General features: G+C 34.9%; 8 protein-coding genes across 8 annotated transcripts; 7 read left to right on the top strand and 1 right to left on the bottom strand.

The window, feature by feature from the left end:
• Positions 1 to 369: 369 nt before the first annotated feature.
• On the top strand, positions 370 to 759 carry RO3G_12394 (uncharacterized protein; the record flags this gene model as incomplete). The annotated part of the gene is made up of 1 exon (XM_067666978.1): positions 370 to 759. The coding sequence occupies one exon, from the start codon at positions 370 to 372 to the stop codon at positions 757 to 759; it is 390 nt and encodes a 129-aa protein (XP_067523079.1).
• Positions 760 to 4,283: 3,524 nt separating this feature from the next.
• RO3G_12393 (uncharacterized protein) lies at positions 4,284 to 5,393 on the top strand (the record flags this gene model as incomplete). The annotated part of the gene is made up of 4 exons (XM_067666977.1): positions 4,284 to 4,300; positions 4,358 to 4,427; positions 4,612 to 4,785; positions 4,851 to 5,393. The coding sequence occupies 4 exons, from the start codon at positions 4,284 to 4,286 to the stop codon at positions 5,391 to 5,393; spliced, it is 804 nt and encodes a 267-aa protein (XP_067523078.1).
• Positions 5,394 to 5,760: 367 nt separating this feature from the next.
• Positions 5,761 to 6,597, top strand: RO3G_12392 (uncharacterized protein; the record flags this gene model as incomplete). The annotated part of the gene is made up of 4 exons (XM_067666976.1): positions 5,761 to 5,931; positions 5,990 to 6,090; positions 6,137 to 6,208; positions 6,264 to 6,597. 4 exons carry the CDS (start codon positions 5,761 to 5,763, stop codon positions 6,595 to 6,597), a joined length of 678 nt encoding a protein of 225 aa, XP_067523077.1.
• Positions 6,598 to 6,939: 342 nt separating this feature from the next.
• Positions 6,940 to 8,345, top strand: RO3G_12391 (uncharacterized protein; the record flags this gene model as incomplete). Its single annotated transcript, XM_067666975.1, has 2 exons — positions 6,940 to 8,173; positions 8,341 to 8,345. 2 exons carry the CDS (start codon positions 6,940 to 6,942, stop codon positions 8,343 to 8,345), a joined length of 1,239 nt encoding a protein of 412 aa, XP_067523076.1.
• Positions 8,346 to 9,066: 721 nt separating this feature from the next.
• RO3G_12390 (uncharacterized protein) lies at positions 9,067 to 9,511 on the top strand (the record flags this gene model as incomplete). The annotated part of the gene is made up of 3 exons (XM_067666974.1): positions 9,067 to 9,105; positions 9,160 to 9,293; positions 9,424 to 9,511. The coding sequence occupies 3 exons, from the start codon at positions 9,067 to 9,069 to the stop codon at positions 9,509 to 9,511; spliced, it is 261 nt and encodes an 86-aa protein (XP_067523075.1).
• Positions 9,512 to 10,976: 1,465 nt separating this feature from the next.
• On the top strand, positions 10,977 to 11,462 carry RO3G_12389 (uncharacterized protein; the record flags this gene model as incomplete). Its single annotated transcript, XM_067666973.1, has 2 exons — positions 10,977 to 11,193; positions 11,380 to 11,462. The coding sequence occupies 2 exons, from the start codon at positions 10,977 to 10,979 to the stop codon at positions 11,460 to 11,462; spliced, it is 300 nt and encodes a 99-aa protein (XP_067523074.1).
• A 1,218-nt stretch (positions 11,463 to 12,680) lies between these two features.
• RO3G_12388 (uncharacterized protein) lies at positions 12,681 to 14,323 on the top strand (the record flags this gene model as incomplete). Its single annotated transcript, XM_067666972.1, has 7 exons — positions 12,681 to 12,789; positions 12,852 to 12,916; positions 13,081 to 13,314; positions 13,378 to 13,520; positions 13,581 to 13,812; positions 13,877 to 14,140; positions 14,192 to 14,323. The coding sequence occupies 7 exons, from the start codon at positions 12,681 to 12,683 to the stop codon at positions 14,321 to 14,323; spliced, it is 1,179 nt and encodes a 392-aa protein (XP_067523073.1).
• A 466-nt stretch (positions 14,324 to 14,789) lies between these two features.
• On the bottom strand, positions 14,790 to 16,251 carry RO3G_12387 (uncharacterized protein; the record flags this gene model as incomplete). The annotated part of the gene is made up of 7 exons (XM_067666971.1): positions 14,790 to 14,906; positions 15,006 to 15,021; positions 15,091 to 15,172; positions 15,585 to 15,642; positions 15,893 to 15,936; positions 16,180 to 16,206; positions 16,239 to 16,251. 7 exons carry the CDS (start codon positions 16,249 to 16,251, stop codon positions 14,790 to 14,792), a joined length of 357 nt encoding a protein of 118 aa, XP_067523072.1.
• Positions 16,252 to 16,400: the final 149 nt, after the last annotated feature.

Below are 16,400 nucleotides of genomic sequence, written 5' to 3'. Positions count from 1 at the left end.
ATGAGCTCAACTACCTATGCCATGACAAGATTCCGCCTTCACCACAACCCTATATTGGGCAAAATCCCTAGAATGGCTCCCAAATGCCTCCCACTAGTGTTTCTTACACGTATTACCTTTTCCTTCTCCTCAAACTTTTGTACCCTTAAGCCCATTAGAAGTTTTAGCTTCCATGCACTTCCTTTTGCTCTGATCCAGGAAAAATCGATGAAAACTAAGTTTATGCACTCATTTGGATTTTAATATTATTTGAAAATAAAGTAAATGTTTAAACATATGAAACAATGGGAAAGACTTCTTTCCGCTTTCCATCGCTTTCTATATATTTTTGCCTTATTTGGAAACGTATCCACAACATCAGGCCTAAACATGCCTACTGTACAGCAGTTACAAGCAGAACTTGCTGCAGCCAAGACCGAAATCAATCGACTACAGCAACAAAACGCCTCCCTTCTTGAACAGTTAGCTGAATTATCCATCACCACTGCACCTACGCTCGTTTCTACTGCTACCATTTCCCGTCCATCTGCTTTCCCTTTGTCATTGCAACTTAAACCATATACCAAACGTCACCCATCTCCAGAGCTTGAATTCCCTCTCCACCAAAAAGCTTCCAAATCTAAATACGCTCCACTACTTCCTAGCCAAACGGCTGCTGTTCGCACTTTCAGTCCCCCTTCCACCAACCAAGAGTTTAAATACCTTCATCTCTCTATACAGTGCTACATTCTCATTCGCCAAATACGTTCCCTACTTTGACGATTGTATATCAACAGTAGTTGTGTCCTAGACATTCTCAACCCCGAATGTCATCTCGTTGCCCTCCTCATCCATACGACTATGGAGCTGAACCCCGCTCCCCATTAGAAAAATTCGAAATCCTCTGAATCCAAACAATCTTCGAAACCCGTACTATGACAACTTCGATCAAGATGAAAAGGAGTGCACCGAATGGGATGGCATCGCTCATCATGTAATTCGTGCCATCAGTCGCCTCAAAGGCCTTGTCCAGTGCTCTGTTGCCCGCTTTTTCGTTGACAAAGGTATTCTGGCTACTTTTGTACTCAATGAGCTCTTTCCAGCCAAACAGACTTGAGCTCAGCTTTTGTTTTATCATATGACTTCATTTCTTGTATTTCATTTTCTAAACAGTGATTTATTCACAAATTACTTCTTATTCCCCCCCCCTCTGTCGTTTTCTTTTTTTGCCCTTGCTCCCAGAAGGAATTTTTTAGCTTCTTTTACATCTCATTTGAGCTGGCTTAGGCAATTATGGTGGCTTGAAGTGCCGCGTGCTCATTTAAGCCTGTAAATAAAATATCTTGTTTAAACGTATGAAAAAGTGATTTATCACAAAGTCACAAAAGATATCAACATAGAGAATCGTAGGCAAATAGTTTTGATAGTTCGTTCTAGATTTGATCGATGACGATCTCGCTCAAGGCAAGGATCTGTTCAGAATTGATTCCAGTGGGCTTTCCATATGATTTGAATGACTGTAGAAAAAAAAGAATGTTATAGACTTGTCATGGTAACGCAAATTATATTATTTGGAAAGTTGAAATGTAGATAAATTCTGGAATATTGAGCGGCAGTGAGAATCTTTAGGGTTTGACATCTATTTTTTGAAAGCTACTTTTCACAAGTCTTGTTTTTGAATGCAAGTAAAGAGCACATGCTGCTCTATTTCTTGTAATTTGCACAGTGGACAATATTCGTCTTCTATTTTTGCTGGGATGATTCTGTGAAAATTGGGTTGAATGGATAACTTTTTATGCAAAAGTCTGCACCACGCACTTTTAGGAATATGGTGCATAAGGCAGCATATAAAAAATTTCTAGTTGTTGTTACTTATATTATAGCTCATCTGTTGAATAAATGGATAAAAGTTGATGCTAGATTTAGTTGGATGTTCTTCATGATCAAAAACAAGATCACCTTGTTCAGCTGACAATAAAGATACAAAGAACGGCTTGAAAATAAGGTTTCCATTAAAAACATCGATTTTGATTTTTTTTAAATGTTTGGTGAACCATAATGTTGCCTGTTTTTGAATTGGACACTATTTGAAAAAAAAATCTTGTTCAAATAAATGATATATCTTTTGTGCTTGAAGGAACTTGCTAAATTTGAATTTTTCTTGAAGAGAATGAGTAGATTAGTCTGTGATGATATTGTCAAATCGCTTTCGACAGATGAACGAAGGTAGGGGTCTAAAATACTAAACATGAGGATTAGTGAATAGAGGCTTTTCATGTTATCACAGAATCTGGAATGTTTGAGTATCATAGGATGATGTGTGAAGGAGCATCAGATGGATTGTAAAGCAAATACCAGCATCTTGTACCGGAAGTCCGGTATCCGTTGTTGACATTTTAACAATAATGAATTGATATATCGAAATGGGGAACTTTTTGCTAGACTTTTCATTTCAATAATGAAACACTACCTTTGTTTTTTCGTTGAGCTAAAATTGATCGGGCAATCCCCGGAAATAGATTATGTCACACATTGATATACAATAGAAAGTATCTCGCTATAAAAGCCTTTTGAAAGACTTGTAATATGCAGAAAATGCCATAACTTAGAGCGTATAAATGTAATGTGTGTCCTGCCATAAACAGAGAATTGGCGCTGTGAATGAATGCTAACCGAGCTTTCAAGTTTGTTGATGATGTTTTTTATAGAATATAGTTCTTTGATTGGTGTTGAACTATATTGGGTATCCAAGATACTTGATGTGCAAATAAAAAGCTTTGATCGTCATATTATTGAATTAGTTCCATATTTTGGGACTGTCTAAGGTTAATGATTTCATAATACCTGGTCCACAGTATCTGATGAGCTCGAAATTTCATGTTGAATGATTGAGTTATTTTATCGAATGAATGAAGAAGTATATTTGTTTCTTGGCATAATAGTATATTTAGGCGCTGTTGTCTTAGATATCGAATAAAATTATAAATATTTTGTAGATTGCCATTTTTGTAAATTGTTCTGCAATTAATTAAGCCTATATTCATATTTATGACTTTATTGCTGTGAGTATTCTGAATAATTATAAGTTGGGGTTAGTGGAGGGCTGTGATGGCCCCTCTGACACAGAGTTATTTTCATCAGATTCGTCTTCAAATGCAGCATCTTCTTCTACTCCTAAACTATCATCGAAAAGGGCTGATTTATTTTCTTGACTCTTTCCACAGATGAAGTAGGTTTAAATACTTCAGAATTAATATGTTCTGTGTATTCGTAAAGAAGTTATTGGATGTGACAAGTGGAAACAGTAATCTCTTGGTGGCCTTTTTTCGTCCATTTTCTTTTAACTTGAGCCTTCATCGCTTTGGGTAGGTGAGATACCACTATCAATATTCTTTTTATCTACTGAATCTAAAGTAGAAATGGCCTTCTAAATCTTATCTTTGTTTTCTGCTATAAATGGATCGTTATTTTCTTCTGACGTTTCCGTATCGATTTCTTCAGGACTGTTCAATACAGATGTTTCTTTTTCAGTGTTCATCTGCTCTATATTGGTTCTCACTACCTTAAAGATACGAGTTTCAGCTTATTTTCTCTTGCTATTCCAAGGGGTATTAGGCCATTGTAATTTCAAATGTTGAGTACTTTCACAGATGAAGCAGGCCTTTCTTCCATGAAGCAGAACTGGGTAATTTACCCTTATGTGATCATCAACATGACGATGGTTGCAAATAGGATTCATATTATTCCAAACAATATGGAAGCAGTAATCTTACTCTCAAGATGGAATTTGACGGGTAAGAGGTTCATAACTTTTTAATTTATCCTTGACAAGAGTAACAAACTCTTTGGCATTAAACCATCCATCTTCCACTGTATCATAGAACCCTATTACCAAATACTTTCATACTTTTCAAATAAATGTATCATCAGAGATTTTAACTTGTCATCCTTTTCATAAGAAATATCTGATTCCTATTCTAATCACGTCAGAGATTTTATCTCTCATTGCTTATACTTTGATTTTTCTACCGAAAGCCAAAAACTTCTTACCTAATGCTTCCATCTTATCTTCCTTATCATTAAATCTAAGATTAATTTACTGATTAGCTCTACCAACTTTTCTTTCTCTAAGACCAATATTCATTACTCTTACAATTCCTTTTTTTTTTTTTTTTTTCTGAAAATAATTTAATATTAATCTGAAATCAACTTTAAATTTGTCTGAATTTAAAGTGAAAACACTGTAAAGTGGCTTGTTTAAAATAAATACGTACAAATAAAGGAAAAAATTTCTTTAACACATAATGACCATGGACACTATGTATGTGCACTCAACTTAACACAGAATCAAACTCTTAATCTAACAACCTGTTGATAGTACTGCTGGAAAATCTTGGGCTGATGAATATGGAGATGAAGAAGGTTGGAAGAACAATAAAAAGAAATCTGTTTTAAAATAAAATAAGGCTAACATTAGTTTAAAGATTCTTTCCAACCCCAAATTTACACTGACGATGATGGAAATAAAGTCATTATCGAATATAGAGACAACGATGATGGCAAAAAAGTCAAGGTTAGCAACTAAATAATCTACACTTTCTTATTTATATTTACACACAATTTTGTCTGTAGGTAACCAGAAAGATCCGCTCCAAGCTCATCACTGAACATGTCAATAAAGCTGTTGCACAACGCAAGAAGTGGGTGAAGTTTGGTGAAGAAGAAGGCAGAAAGCCTGGTCCTGATCTTTCTACAACAACTATTGGAGAAAATATTCCTCTTAAATTGAAATCAAATGTTGGCAAGGTACACATACACATATATTGAAGCTTACAATAATTTATATGCGAGACATTAATACAGATATTTAGAACGTTGATGCTGTCGCCGAAGAAGAAGCAAAGAGTAAGATTCAAAGTCAACTTAAAACCAAAAATATTGCATGCCGTATTTGTAAAGGAGAGCACTTCACATCAAAATGTCCTTACAAAGATACTATGCAGCCATTGGATGAAATTGCTTCCACTATCGAGGCCGTTAAGCTTGACACTGTAGATGTAGCTAATACAGAAGTAACTAGCACTGGACCTAGTAAATACACTCCTCCTCACCTTCGTAACAAAGGAGCTCCTTCCGCTGGAGAATCAATGCGTGAAAAACGTGACGATTCAGCAACTCTTCGTGTTACTAACTTGTCTGAAGATGTTACAGACAGTGACATATACGATCTTTTCAACCGCTTTGGAAGTATTGCTCGTGTCTACTTGGCTCGTGATCGTGAAACCAACCTTTGTAAAGGATTCGCCTTTGTATCATTCAATAATCGTGAAGATGCTGATAGAGCTCAGCAGGCCATTAATGGTTATGGTTATGATAACCTTATTTTAAGAGTTGAATTTGCTCGTAGCACATAAATTTGTATAAATAAAAAAGTGACGACTTATTAATTTTAAATCACCGAATTTCGAATCATTAAACCCTAAAGAAAGTATTTTTTTTTTTTTTTTTCAACAAACAAAAGATAAAAAATTAAAGCAGTCAAAGTGAAGAACATTATTAAAAATATTTACAAGCCTAAGGCTTCGACTCCTTATGAAACTAATCAAGGGTCAATTGGAGTTGATAACGAAATTTTATTACTGAAACATGAACATCAGCAAAATGACCAAGTAATGGATCTTTTTTTAAATCAAGTTGCCGAATACAATACTCAGCATACCAGTTTTGATCAGCAACAGCAAGCTTCCAGTAGTCAACAAAACGACAATAATGGTAATAATAATGTCGACTGGATTTATTGTTTTCATTAAAAGCCCATTTCTTATTTTTCTCGAAATAGTTTTTGCAACTCAACAGGGCAACTCAAAAATTGAAGAGTTTATTAAGCCATCCGATACAAACAAAAAAGGAAAGCAAAAAGCAAAAGAAAGTGGTCATTCTTCTTTACTACAAGTAAATAAAAAAGAAAAACAAAAAAAAGGAGGTGAAATGCTTACTTTGCCTTATTTAGGTTCTTACAAACCCTTTGTTACATGCTATTCCCATTTTAGCGAGAAACTGCTTGAATTTTGAAGATTTTGTGGCTCAAACGTCAATTCCTGAGTACGATAAGTAAAAAGAGGTACATTGTTGGAGACTAATTTTATTTTTTACAAAGTCATAATGGTTTACTTGGACCAATGAAGGATGTAGAAAATCAAAATGAAAGTGATATGGTGTCATCACCAATGTAAGAAAAGAAGCATTACACATCTTTTTTTTTGTCTTATGTTTTGTATCAATAGAATTAAGAGTGATACACCTTGGCATATTCGAGTATTAGGCTTACCTCATATGGGTGCTAAGTCAAGAGTAGAGACACAAATCAAAATTTGCCTTCAACTAGCAGATGCTCAAGGTGAACTGGCCACCAACTGGTCTCACATCAAATTGCCAGAGCATTTAGTATCCAAAGATAAACTAAAACGTCGAAATCCCAAATATGGAACTGAAGAGAAAACGACGTTGATTGAATCCCAAATATTGTCATTGGAAGCAGCTGTGATATGTGAAAGTCATCCTGATGATCAAATCATCATGTGTCCAAGTTGTGTTCACAGAGAAGTGAGTGACAGTTGAATTAGATGATATCATGATGCTGACATCATTCTTTTAGCGTAAACGTTTGAAGAGAAAAAGGGACAATAAAGTAGCTAGGGCAGTTAACAAAGAAGGGGGAGCAGCTAAACTGGCAGCACTGTTAAGTAGCAATGAGCTGCCAGATTTAAATGACGAGAAAGTGATGGAAGAAGAAAGAAAGAGGATTCTCTTATTTAATTGTAATGAATTAGTTGAATTCAATTCAGGGGAAGCCACCATACCAACCAGAATTACTTGTTATTGTCGTCATCACAGTGAAAAAATAGGTTTCCGGTAAATATGAATTAGTCTTTATTATTCAATTTGCTCATCTCTTTTTACATGCACAGTATCGCATTTGTTCTTAAAGATCATCTGGATCAAGTCTTAGCCACCGGTCGCTCACCTCCTATCATGATCACAGATGACCATAAAAGTTCTAAAATGCAGCAACAAGCGGCCACAAGAAAGCGAAATCGTGCAGAGATGGATACTTCTGCAACCGAAAGCGATGTGCCGATTTCTTCAAAAAGAAGAGCTGATGTTGAGATTGATTCAGGTGTCTCAAGTCCAATTGCTTCAACTCCTGCTACTCCCTCATCACAAAATGATGATAATATACCCGAGAACAGCAATCAGAACAATGACAATCTAAACAAAATAGCACCTCAAAATAACAGTAACGAGGAGCAGATAAATCACTCTTTGGAAATCCATCAACACCATCCACTGGAAGTCATAACAGAAAACAACAGTCATCGTTTCTTTGCAGCAGCAAACAGTCATCCCTTTATTCATAACGATAATAATAATAGTAACCTTGATCTGTCAAACAACGAGCTCTATGATTTCCTTAATTCAAATGATTTAAATTTGTTACATGCTTCTCAACCATCCATATCTGAAACTAATCAGCACAAACAGCAACAACAAAAGCAAACTTCTCAAGCTCAACAACAACACATATCTAATAATAGCATTAACAATGTGAATAGCGGTTTATCACATCATCATCAAAGCTTGCTTCAACAACAAATACTATCTCAATTTAATCAGAATTCGATTTTATTAAACCATCGCAACAAAAGAAATACTGTACTTAATGCAATACAACAGCAACAGCAACAACAACAACATCAGCAGCAGCAACAACAGCAACATCAGCATCAGCAGCATCAGCAGCAGCATCAAGAGCCTCATAATATTTATGCCAAATTACAAGAAAGAAATGTTATGGATGAAGTAAAGGCACCTCATCTGCCTAGACTTCATCGTTTGATCCCAGCGGATGGGCCCATTTATGGTGGTTCAGAAGTAACTGTGCTTGGCTCAAATTTTTATGAAGGACTGACATGTCTGTTTGGTGAAAATCCTGCAGTACCTACGCATTGCTGGAGTCCCAACACACTTTTATGTATTCTGCCTCCTGCAGCATCAGCAGGGCCTGTGGTTGTCTCTTTCAAAGAGCACCCACTGATGCTTGAAGGTCAAGATGTTGTGTTGTTTACTTATTTTGATGAAAGCGATAGAGCTCTTATGGAATTGGCTCTTCAAGTAGTTGGACTAAAGACGATGGGTAAAGTAGAAGATGCTCGACAAATTGCAATGCGTATTGTTCAAGGAGATAACAAGGATTGTGTATTCAAATCAAATATAAATTTAAAAAATGAGTACAGATACAAGATGACACCATTAGCGGCTTCTGCAGTTTACGAGAATGCACGTCAACTTTATCTATCTCAGCTTGAAGACCATGTTACAAATACTATACTGGCAGTTTATCGATTAAAAAGTCAAAATAGCATGAAACGCTGTCTATCGTTAACAAACGACAACCAACACAGCCTTCTACATTTAGCCACCATTTGTGGATACAGTCGTCTTGTACAGACCCTTGTTGAGCTAAGATGTGATGTGAATCAAACAGATAAGAATGGGTTCACAGCACTTCATTTCGCAAGCTGGGCCGGCAAATTAGAAATCGTTAAAATCTTAATAGAATCCAGTAATTTAGAGATAAAAAATAGAGCAGGGAAGACAGCAGAGAAACTTGCTATTGAATCAGGACATACAAACATTGTACAGTTATTCAAAAAAATACAACACAGTAGAACTGATTCTACTGAACATCATGTACGCATACCAAAATCCTGTATTTCTTGGACTATCAACGATTTGATTCTACAAGCTTGATTATTACGTTTTCTTTTATTTATTTATTTAATAAATCCATGTTTATAATATCCTGCTATCCTTGAAGAACAAATTCATTTGAAAATTTGGTGAACTATTGAATAAAATTTATGCTAAAATCAGAGTGTTACACTTGTTTTCTTCTGCCGATGGTCTTTTATCGACTTGTCGCGTTCTTTCCCTTCCCTCTTTATTTTTTAAGATTGATAATAAACAATGCTTATAACAGTTACTACCGAAGTCCAAGAAATTTAAAATTTAGATATTAATAATTAAATGGTTATCGAAGATTTAAAGGCACTTTTGGAAGCTAAAGTAAGGATATCAAGTAAAATTGAACACATTAGCATGCTTCTTACTTCTCTTTAGTCAGGAGTTGTTCTGGCTACTCAGCGGCTACTTACTTATGAAAAGGAATCATCAAATTTAAGAAAGGCTCTAGATGAGTATGAAGTAGAACATAACGAAGCAATTCATATGCAACAAGTTATTTTGACATCTTGGTACAAGAAAAAGTGCAAGTCAAAAGATGCTTTTATTCATTTGATACTGATAGGGTATATGAAGTGTCAGTCTCAGTCATCAAGACATAAAAAATATAAGAATAAAAGCGCTTACCTCCGAAAAGTAAAGCAATCATCGATTGCAGCCTAGTTCTGCTTCCTTTTCAGAAGAGAACGGCAAGAATTTTGTTTACAGTGTAGAATTGACTGTTGTTTAGAAAGGCTTAATGAAGCCGGGAGTATAGCCATGTCCATAAATGAAAGAGCAAATAGCGAAAGAAGAGGACCAGAGAGGGAGATAGTAAGTTTTTTTTCTTTTTCTTTTTTTTTTAACGCATGTTGTTTTTAAACTAAAAGGGAAAAAACGATGAATAAACAAAGCAAGTCTTCCATTCACTCTTTTTAAATGTCTTCTTTTCTTGGAACACGATGCGTACCCCTGTTTTATCACTTTTTATCTTATCAGGTCAGTTATGATGCAAAAATTGATTGTTCTTTAACATTTGCTTGAAGCAACTTATCCAAAAAGAGGATAAGGTATAAATGTAACTCTCTTTAAAGTTCAAAACTACATCTGCCTCTTCTATATACTTAGCAATGAAGCAAAGCGATGTCCCTTCTTTTTGTAGCTTTCTAGAAGGAACCTGAAACAAGATTTACCTTCTCAAGGTTTTGAACATTTATCACACTTTTTTTTTTTAGTTTGATGTTGAACAACAAAAAAAGCTTTATGTAATGTACCTCATATCTCTTTCTATTCTTTAATATTGTCTTAGTGTTCTTCTTTCTCAGTCCTTTCTCAGTTTTAACGTTAATATCGTTGATGCTGTTGGCACAAGATGAAGTTTTAGATTTTACTTGTATAGATAGATCATAATTTATTTTCCCAAAACAAAGTAGAATGACACAAACTAGTAAAATTCGGCTATATCGTAATTGGTGAGATAGATCAAAAGGCTATTGTGAAAGAAGATGGCAATATATTTCTAATCAGCTCTTCCTTAGTCTTTTGTAACGATATATCGCCATTTGTATTCATTAAAAATCTGTGACTACACAGGAGAAGGAGCGTGTTAAACACCTTAAAGCCATAATTGCAGTCGTAAAAAAAAAGCCTGGAAAATGCTCATTTATATACTTTTACCTCTTCTCAATAAACTAGTTTAATTACTTTGAGCTCAACAACTATTAGTTAGAATGAGTAGCCTTTGTTGATGGCTTCGTTGGCTTTGTCTTATCTCTTTAAATCATATCAACCTTTTAAACGTTTGAATCTGTCTTTGGGTAATTACTCTCCACTGTCAAAAGCTCGATTTTGATAAGTTAATATTAGGACCTGTTACAATGAGACCTGACAGGTGAATGCTTTAGTTTTTTAACAAGTATTCCCATTTTCTGAAGTGATAGGACTCACCAATGCTTGAAAAAAAATTCGAAAAGGAGATTGCTTTATAAAATTTTGTCGGAGGTAAAAAAATCATGAGTCTCATTGAGTCCTACAGGCCATATACTGCGATAATCATCCTGAGTTTGACGACATGCACCAACATGCGCTGAGCGATCGGCGTCTTTTAGAATAGTTGGAAAGGGTAAATGTATTGGTATTGCATATGAATGACAATATAATAGACAAATCCTGGATTGGTACCCGCAGCACAACATGACCCCGCTCAATTTTCAGCCATGATTCAACAGATCAGACAATCTAGGCGTGCAATTAAAGTTCAAAAAGAACAGCTCGCTGCTTTGATTGACAACTCATTTGATGCTGGGGTACAAAGGCGGATTGGGGAAGCTATTTTACAAAAGAATACTACTGCAAACTTTGAAGCAGCTGTGGAATACAACCAGGAACCATTTATTAGGATAGCTCGTCTTTATATCAACGTGGAGACTGCCAGTAAAAAGTTGGCGGCGATAGTAAACTCTGCAACTCGAACATCGGTAAGTTCAAATGTGTTCTAGGAAATAAGAGAGTGTGTGTGAAGAAGGAACACCAAGGCATGCGCCCGTCAATTTCTACAGTCAGTCCATAAACAACAAAAGAATGTGGATTGATGCATTTGCTGGATACTTGCTTTAATAGGATCGCAAAGGGTGTTGGAACAGCAAAAATCCTTGACCGAATTCACAATGCACAGACGAGACTTACCAAAGACTTTGTCTTAGGTTGTTATTTTGTTATTGTCGAAGAAAAAGGTCGAAGCTACTTTTTGGACTTGATATAATGAGAAAATACAAGATATATATTGATTTACGTAAAAACGCACCAACCATTAATGATTGCCATATCCCGTTTTTGACAGAGCATGAGTTTCTAGAAAAAATAGAGACAAGTAGCATAAAAGCAAAATAAGGGGATCTAAGAAAAATTAGCATTTATACAACCCCATGAGAATTGACAAAGATGGATTACCAAAAATAACTGTTTCTGGAGGTGCAGAAATCACAGGGGCTTCCTTAACCCCAGAAACCCTTCACAGTGAATACGCAAAGCAATTTTCAGAGAAATTTATAAACTGCTTATGAATATGGGAATAAGCCGCTAGAAAACACTTGAAGCACTAGAAATAGCAGAAGGCAATTCGGATCTGGCAGCTAGTTTATTATTTTAGGAAGGTAGTTATGGCGACGTTACACAGGCTATGTTTACTTATTATCCATATTTGGTTGAAAGCAAGCGGGTTTTCTCCTCCTCTTCTCCTTATTTTTACTTACATACTCTTCTTCTTTCTTTATTGCTCTTTTCTTTTTCTTTTCTTTTCTTTTATTCCCATTCTATTGTCAAAAAATGGTAAATAAAGTGAAAGTTTATATGATGATGAGGTTTTTTTTGTTAATAATGAAAATGCATATCATAGAGTCACGCTTCTTCAGACCCTGAACTTTATTATATAAAGCAAGAGCGTATAGGTACGAAAGGAATATAGATGTTTAATAGGATGATTTCTTGACACTTCTTTGTAGGCAAAGGTTCTTTTGGTGAAGTATTCAAGGGGTAAACAATCAATATTTTTTTAATAAATAGTAAGAAAACTAAAAAAAAAGGTCTCTTATTTTAGCATAGACAAAAGAACAAACAAACCAGTTGCCATAAAAGTCATTGACCTTGAAAGCGCAGAGGATGAAATTGATGATATTCAGCAAGAAATAGCTATCTTATCTCAATTAGATTCGCCTTATGTGACAAAGTAAAAATTGCTGTTATGTCTCCTTGCTTTTTCTTTTTTTCCTAAATTGTATCTCCTTTTTAGATATTATGGATCATACTTGAAAGGTACAGGGCTATGGATTATTATGGAATATTGTTCAGGAGGATCATGTAGTGATTTGGTATGGGAAAATTGAAATGATAAGTAATGAAGGAGAGTAGTAACACCACATTAGATGAAGATGGGGACTATACGTGAAGAATACATTGCTATAATCTTGAAAGAATTATTAAAGGGATTAGACTATCTTCATAACGAAGGAAAGTTACATAGAGATATCAAAGGTAGCATAGATTATTAGATTTTTTTTTTCCCTTCAAGCATTGTCCTTATATGTTTAACTTAGCTGCCAATATACTATTGAGCTCTACTGGCGAGGTAAAGCTAGCTGATTTTGGTGTATCTGGACAGGTAAAGCAGATTGTTTATACTTACAAATATAGTAATTTGAAAACACTCAACTCCTCCTTACTTTAGATTACAGCGACACTAACAAAAAAGAACACATTTGTGGGAACACCTGTAAGTTGTAAACCGAAAAAGAAGATGCTTTATTAACTTTACACTCTTATTAGTTTTGGATGGCACCTGAAGTAATTAAGCAATCAGGCTATGATTTCAAGGCCGATATATGGTCCCTTGGTATAACAGCAATCGAACTTGCTAATGGTGAACCACCTTATGCTAAAATGCACCCAATGAAAGTACTTTTCCATATACCTAAAAACGATCCTCCTCAACTTAATCCTCCTCACAGTAAAGCCTTTCGTGATTTTGTTAGTTTATGTTTACAATCTAGTCCCGCCAATGTAAGAAGCAGCATTTATATATATCTTGCCTTTTTATTTTGTTTTTTCACACCTTTATAATAGAGACCTACAGCAAAGGAACTCTTGAAACACAAATTTATAAAAAGCAGTAAAAAAGTAGCTTATCTTACAGAATTGATTGAAGGTCATGAACGCTGGATTAATATAAATGGACGTGATAACGAGTCTTCGGATGAAGAAAACCAGTAAGTTGAAATGAAAAGATAGGATGAGAGAGAAAGAGAGGGTAACAGGGATTGATATAGGGTTGAGGCAGATGATGGAGATGGTTGGGACTTTGGAACAATCAAATCTGCGGCTAATCCCCCACCGAAGCCTACTGTTCCACAAGTGCAAAAAACGACAAGCCAATACTCCTTTAACAATATATCATCATCGCCCTCTATGCAACAATTGCCAAGAGCAACAAGCAAAAGTCATATCAACTCGCAGTTGCAGTCAACACCGATACCCTCTTCAAGAGTGAATGAAGTTACAGTAAGTTGCAGCAGAAAAAAAACTTGATGTAAGCAGATGATCGTACTAAAACCCATTTCGTTAGTCCAAAATTCAAAATATGGGATTCCGGCATAGTATTAGTGAATATGAAGACACAAGTCAAAGCACAGTTAGAGCTGCAGAGATGGGAATATATGCTCGAGCAAATAAAAGGTCTAGTATGGTACAGCAATCAGTCAGTACAAGCCCACTTCCTCAAACAGCCAATAAATCACCTTCATCCAGAAGTATAAGTACCATTGCCTCTGTAAAAATGACGGATTCAAGTACTGTAGTTTTAGAAGCTATTTTGCCCGTTATTGACAAGGTATGCTTTTTTATCACAAAAAATAAATCAAACTAACTCCTTGGAAATTAGCTTCAAAAGAATTGTAAGAACCACAAGAGTTTAGCAGCCATGGAATCCTTGCAAAAATCATTAATTTCCGTAGAAAGAGAGCTACCAGGCACAGTAAAAACACTTTTTGAAGAAGTTGCTCATTTATTGTAAAAAATTAAAAAAAAAGAAACAAAGTAAAATAAAGAGGATTCGTAAATTATATTTGAAGAAAAAGGTCTTTAGCACATGCCCCAATTGTCGACGAACAATTGCAAATGCAATCAATTAAAGTACAGATAACTAGAAATCTTGCTTGGTTTGAATGACTTCATTTTTTAACTATGTTCTTTATCGTGATACTTTTCCATTAAACGATGAATAAAGGATCGAGTCGACTTTCGCTCTGATCTTGTTGTCCGTATTTCTTTTTCCAGATTGGACTTGTAAATACACGAGTGTTTAGGTATATAAAAAAAGCGAGTCAAATGAAAATACCTCCTGTTTAGCCAATTCTTTTTGAAGCAAAATGATTCTTTTTTTTAATGTAGTAATTTCATTTTCATGTGTATTGGATAAAGTGTTCTGTACTCAAAATGTTAATAATGATTGTTCACTTTAAGAATTGTCCTTTTCTTTTCTAGAGTACCTTTTGCTTCTCTAATTGCTCATTCAGCAAACTATCCTTTGTTTCCATACGTTCCTTTAAGCCTCTTAGCTTATTTTCATAGTCTTGCTTTGCTTTATAGTTCACATCCTATGTAAAATGACGTTACTTAAACATTATATGTAATCAGTTAAGCTCGCCTTCAAATTTTCGATTTGTTTTTCAAAATTAAGTTTTTCAAATTCATACTGTAGCTTTTGTGACACTGCATCATATGTATTAGTTTATATCAAGTGAAATTCATAAAACCTACAAAGTTCAATTTTCAACCCACGGACTTTGCTTTCTGTCTTTACGGATGATAATCGGTATAGCGTTTCCAAGTAGTTCAACTGGCCTTGCTTTATAGATTTGTACTAGAAAAAGAATTTAATGTCAAATCTAGCAAAAAAAAAAAAAAAAAAAAAAAGCATGAACCAGCTTACGATGTCTAACGATTTACGGCCTTGCATATTGTTATCCTGAGAAAAGAGAATCGATGAATGCGCCATATGATTTGTAGAAAGAGTAACCCGTTTACGTTGAGTTCGTTTATCATATCACTTCGGTTTGGTAAAGTAATACTTCTGATCATGTTCATTTTAACCATAAAATCCAAACACCTTTTGACTTCTTCCAAGTGCGCTTTTGGACATTCCTAATAATCCCTTCCTCTTCAGTTGAGTTAAATTAGAGGATGGATTTGGACAGTTTACGTTGATTAAAGCGACTATATTAAATTTTACAAGTCCACTCAGGAATTCGGATGTGATACTTGTCAGCACATACCCATCTGTTGGTACCCGGCCTTGAAAATGTGATGAAGTGATGAGGTTAACGCAATCCTCTACAGAAAACAAATGAATACCTTATAAAATAAACAAGGAGGTTTTTTTACGTAATTTAGCAAATGAATAATATATATGTGATGAATTTTCAGTTATTGGTGCGATGCGTAAAAACCTTGGATGCTTCATATCAATGATTATGAAATGATTTTGTCGTTTTCTGTTTCCAAAAGTTATTCTTATCTTCAATATGAATGGATCTATCGACCCTTTTTTAACTGTCTCCCAAATATCAGTCATCCTTTGTACTTTCATCATTAAGCTATCTATTCCATTCATCAAAATCTCGGAGTCTACAAAAAAAAATATAACTTTAGTTAAAATACACATACATGTTGAATATTCACTCTTATAAAACTTGTCTCTTTTCAAGTCAAAACAATATTCGTCTGTGAACCCAATGTAGACGTACTCTAACAAATGAACCTTCCCTACTTTTCTTTCTAATCGATTAAAAATATATCTCATATCTTTGTATCTAAATTAAAAAAGAGAGACATAGTATAGATAGGTAAAGCTTTCCATATTTTATTTACCTTTGAAGAAGGGTTGAAGTCTCTGAGCTATAAAGAATACAGAACTTTAAAGAACCTACTGGCAAATCTCATTCTATTTACCCGACGCTTAAAAACAACAATCCGGTGTTGTAGCCTAACCAGTATGTTTGACAGGTTTCTTAACAAAACAAGTCTTTACCTTTTAAAAAATCATCCACTGTATCTTTATACTCTTGAAAGGTGCTCTCATGTTTTGAAAA

Source organism: Rhizopus delemar, genomic scaffold (assembly GCF_000149305.1).
Source record: "Rhizopus delemar RA 99-880 supercont3.10 genomic scaffold, whole genome shotgun sequence".
Lineage (NCBI taxonomy): Eukaryota > Fungi > Mucoromycota > Mucoromycetes > Mucorales > Rhizopodaceae > Rhizopus > Rhizopus delemar.
The sequence above is the reverse complement of the archived record's forward strand: the minus strand, read 5'-3'. Positions and strand labels throughout refer to the sequence as shown.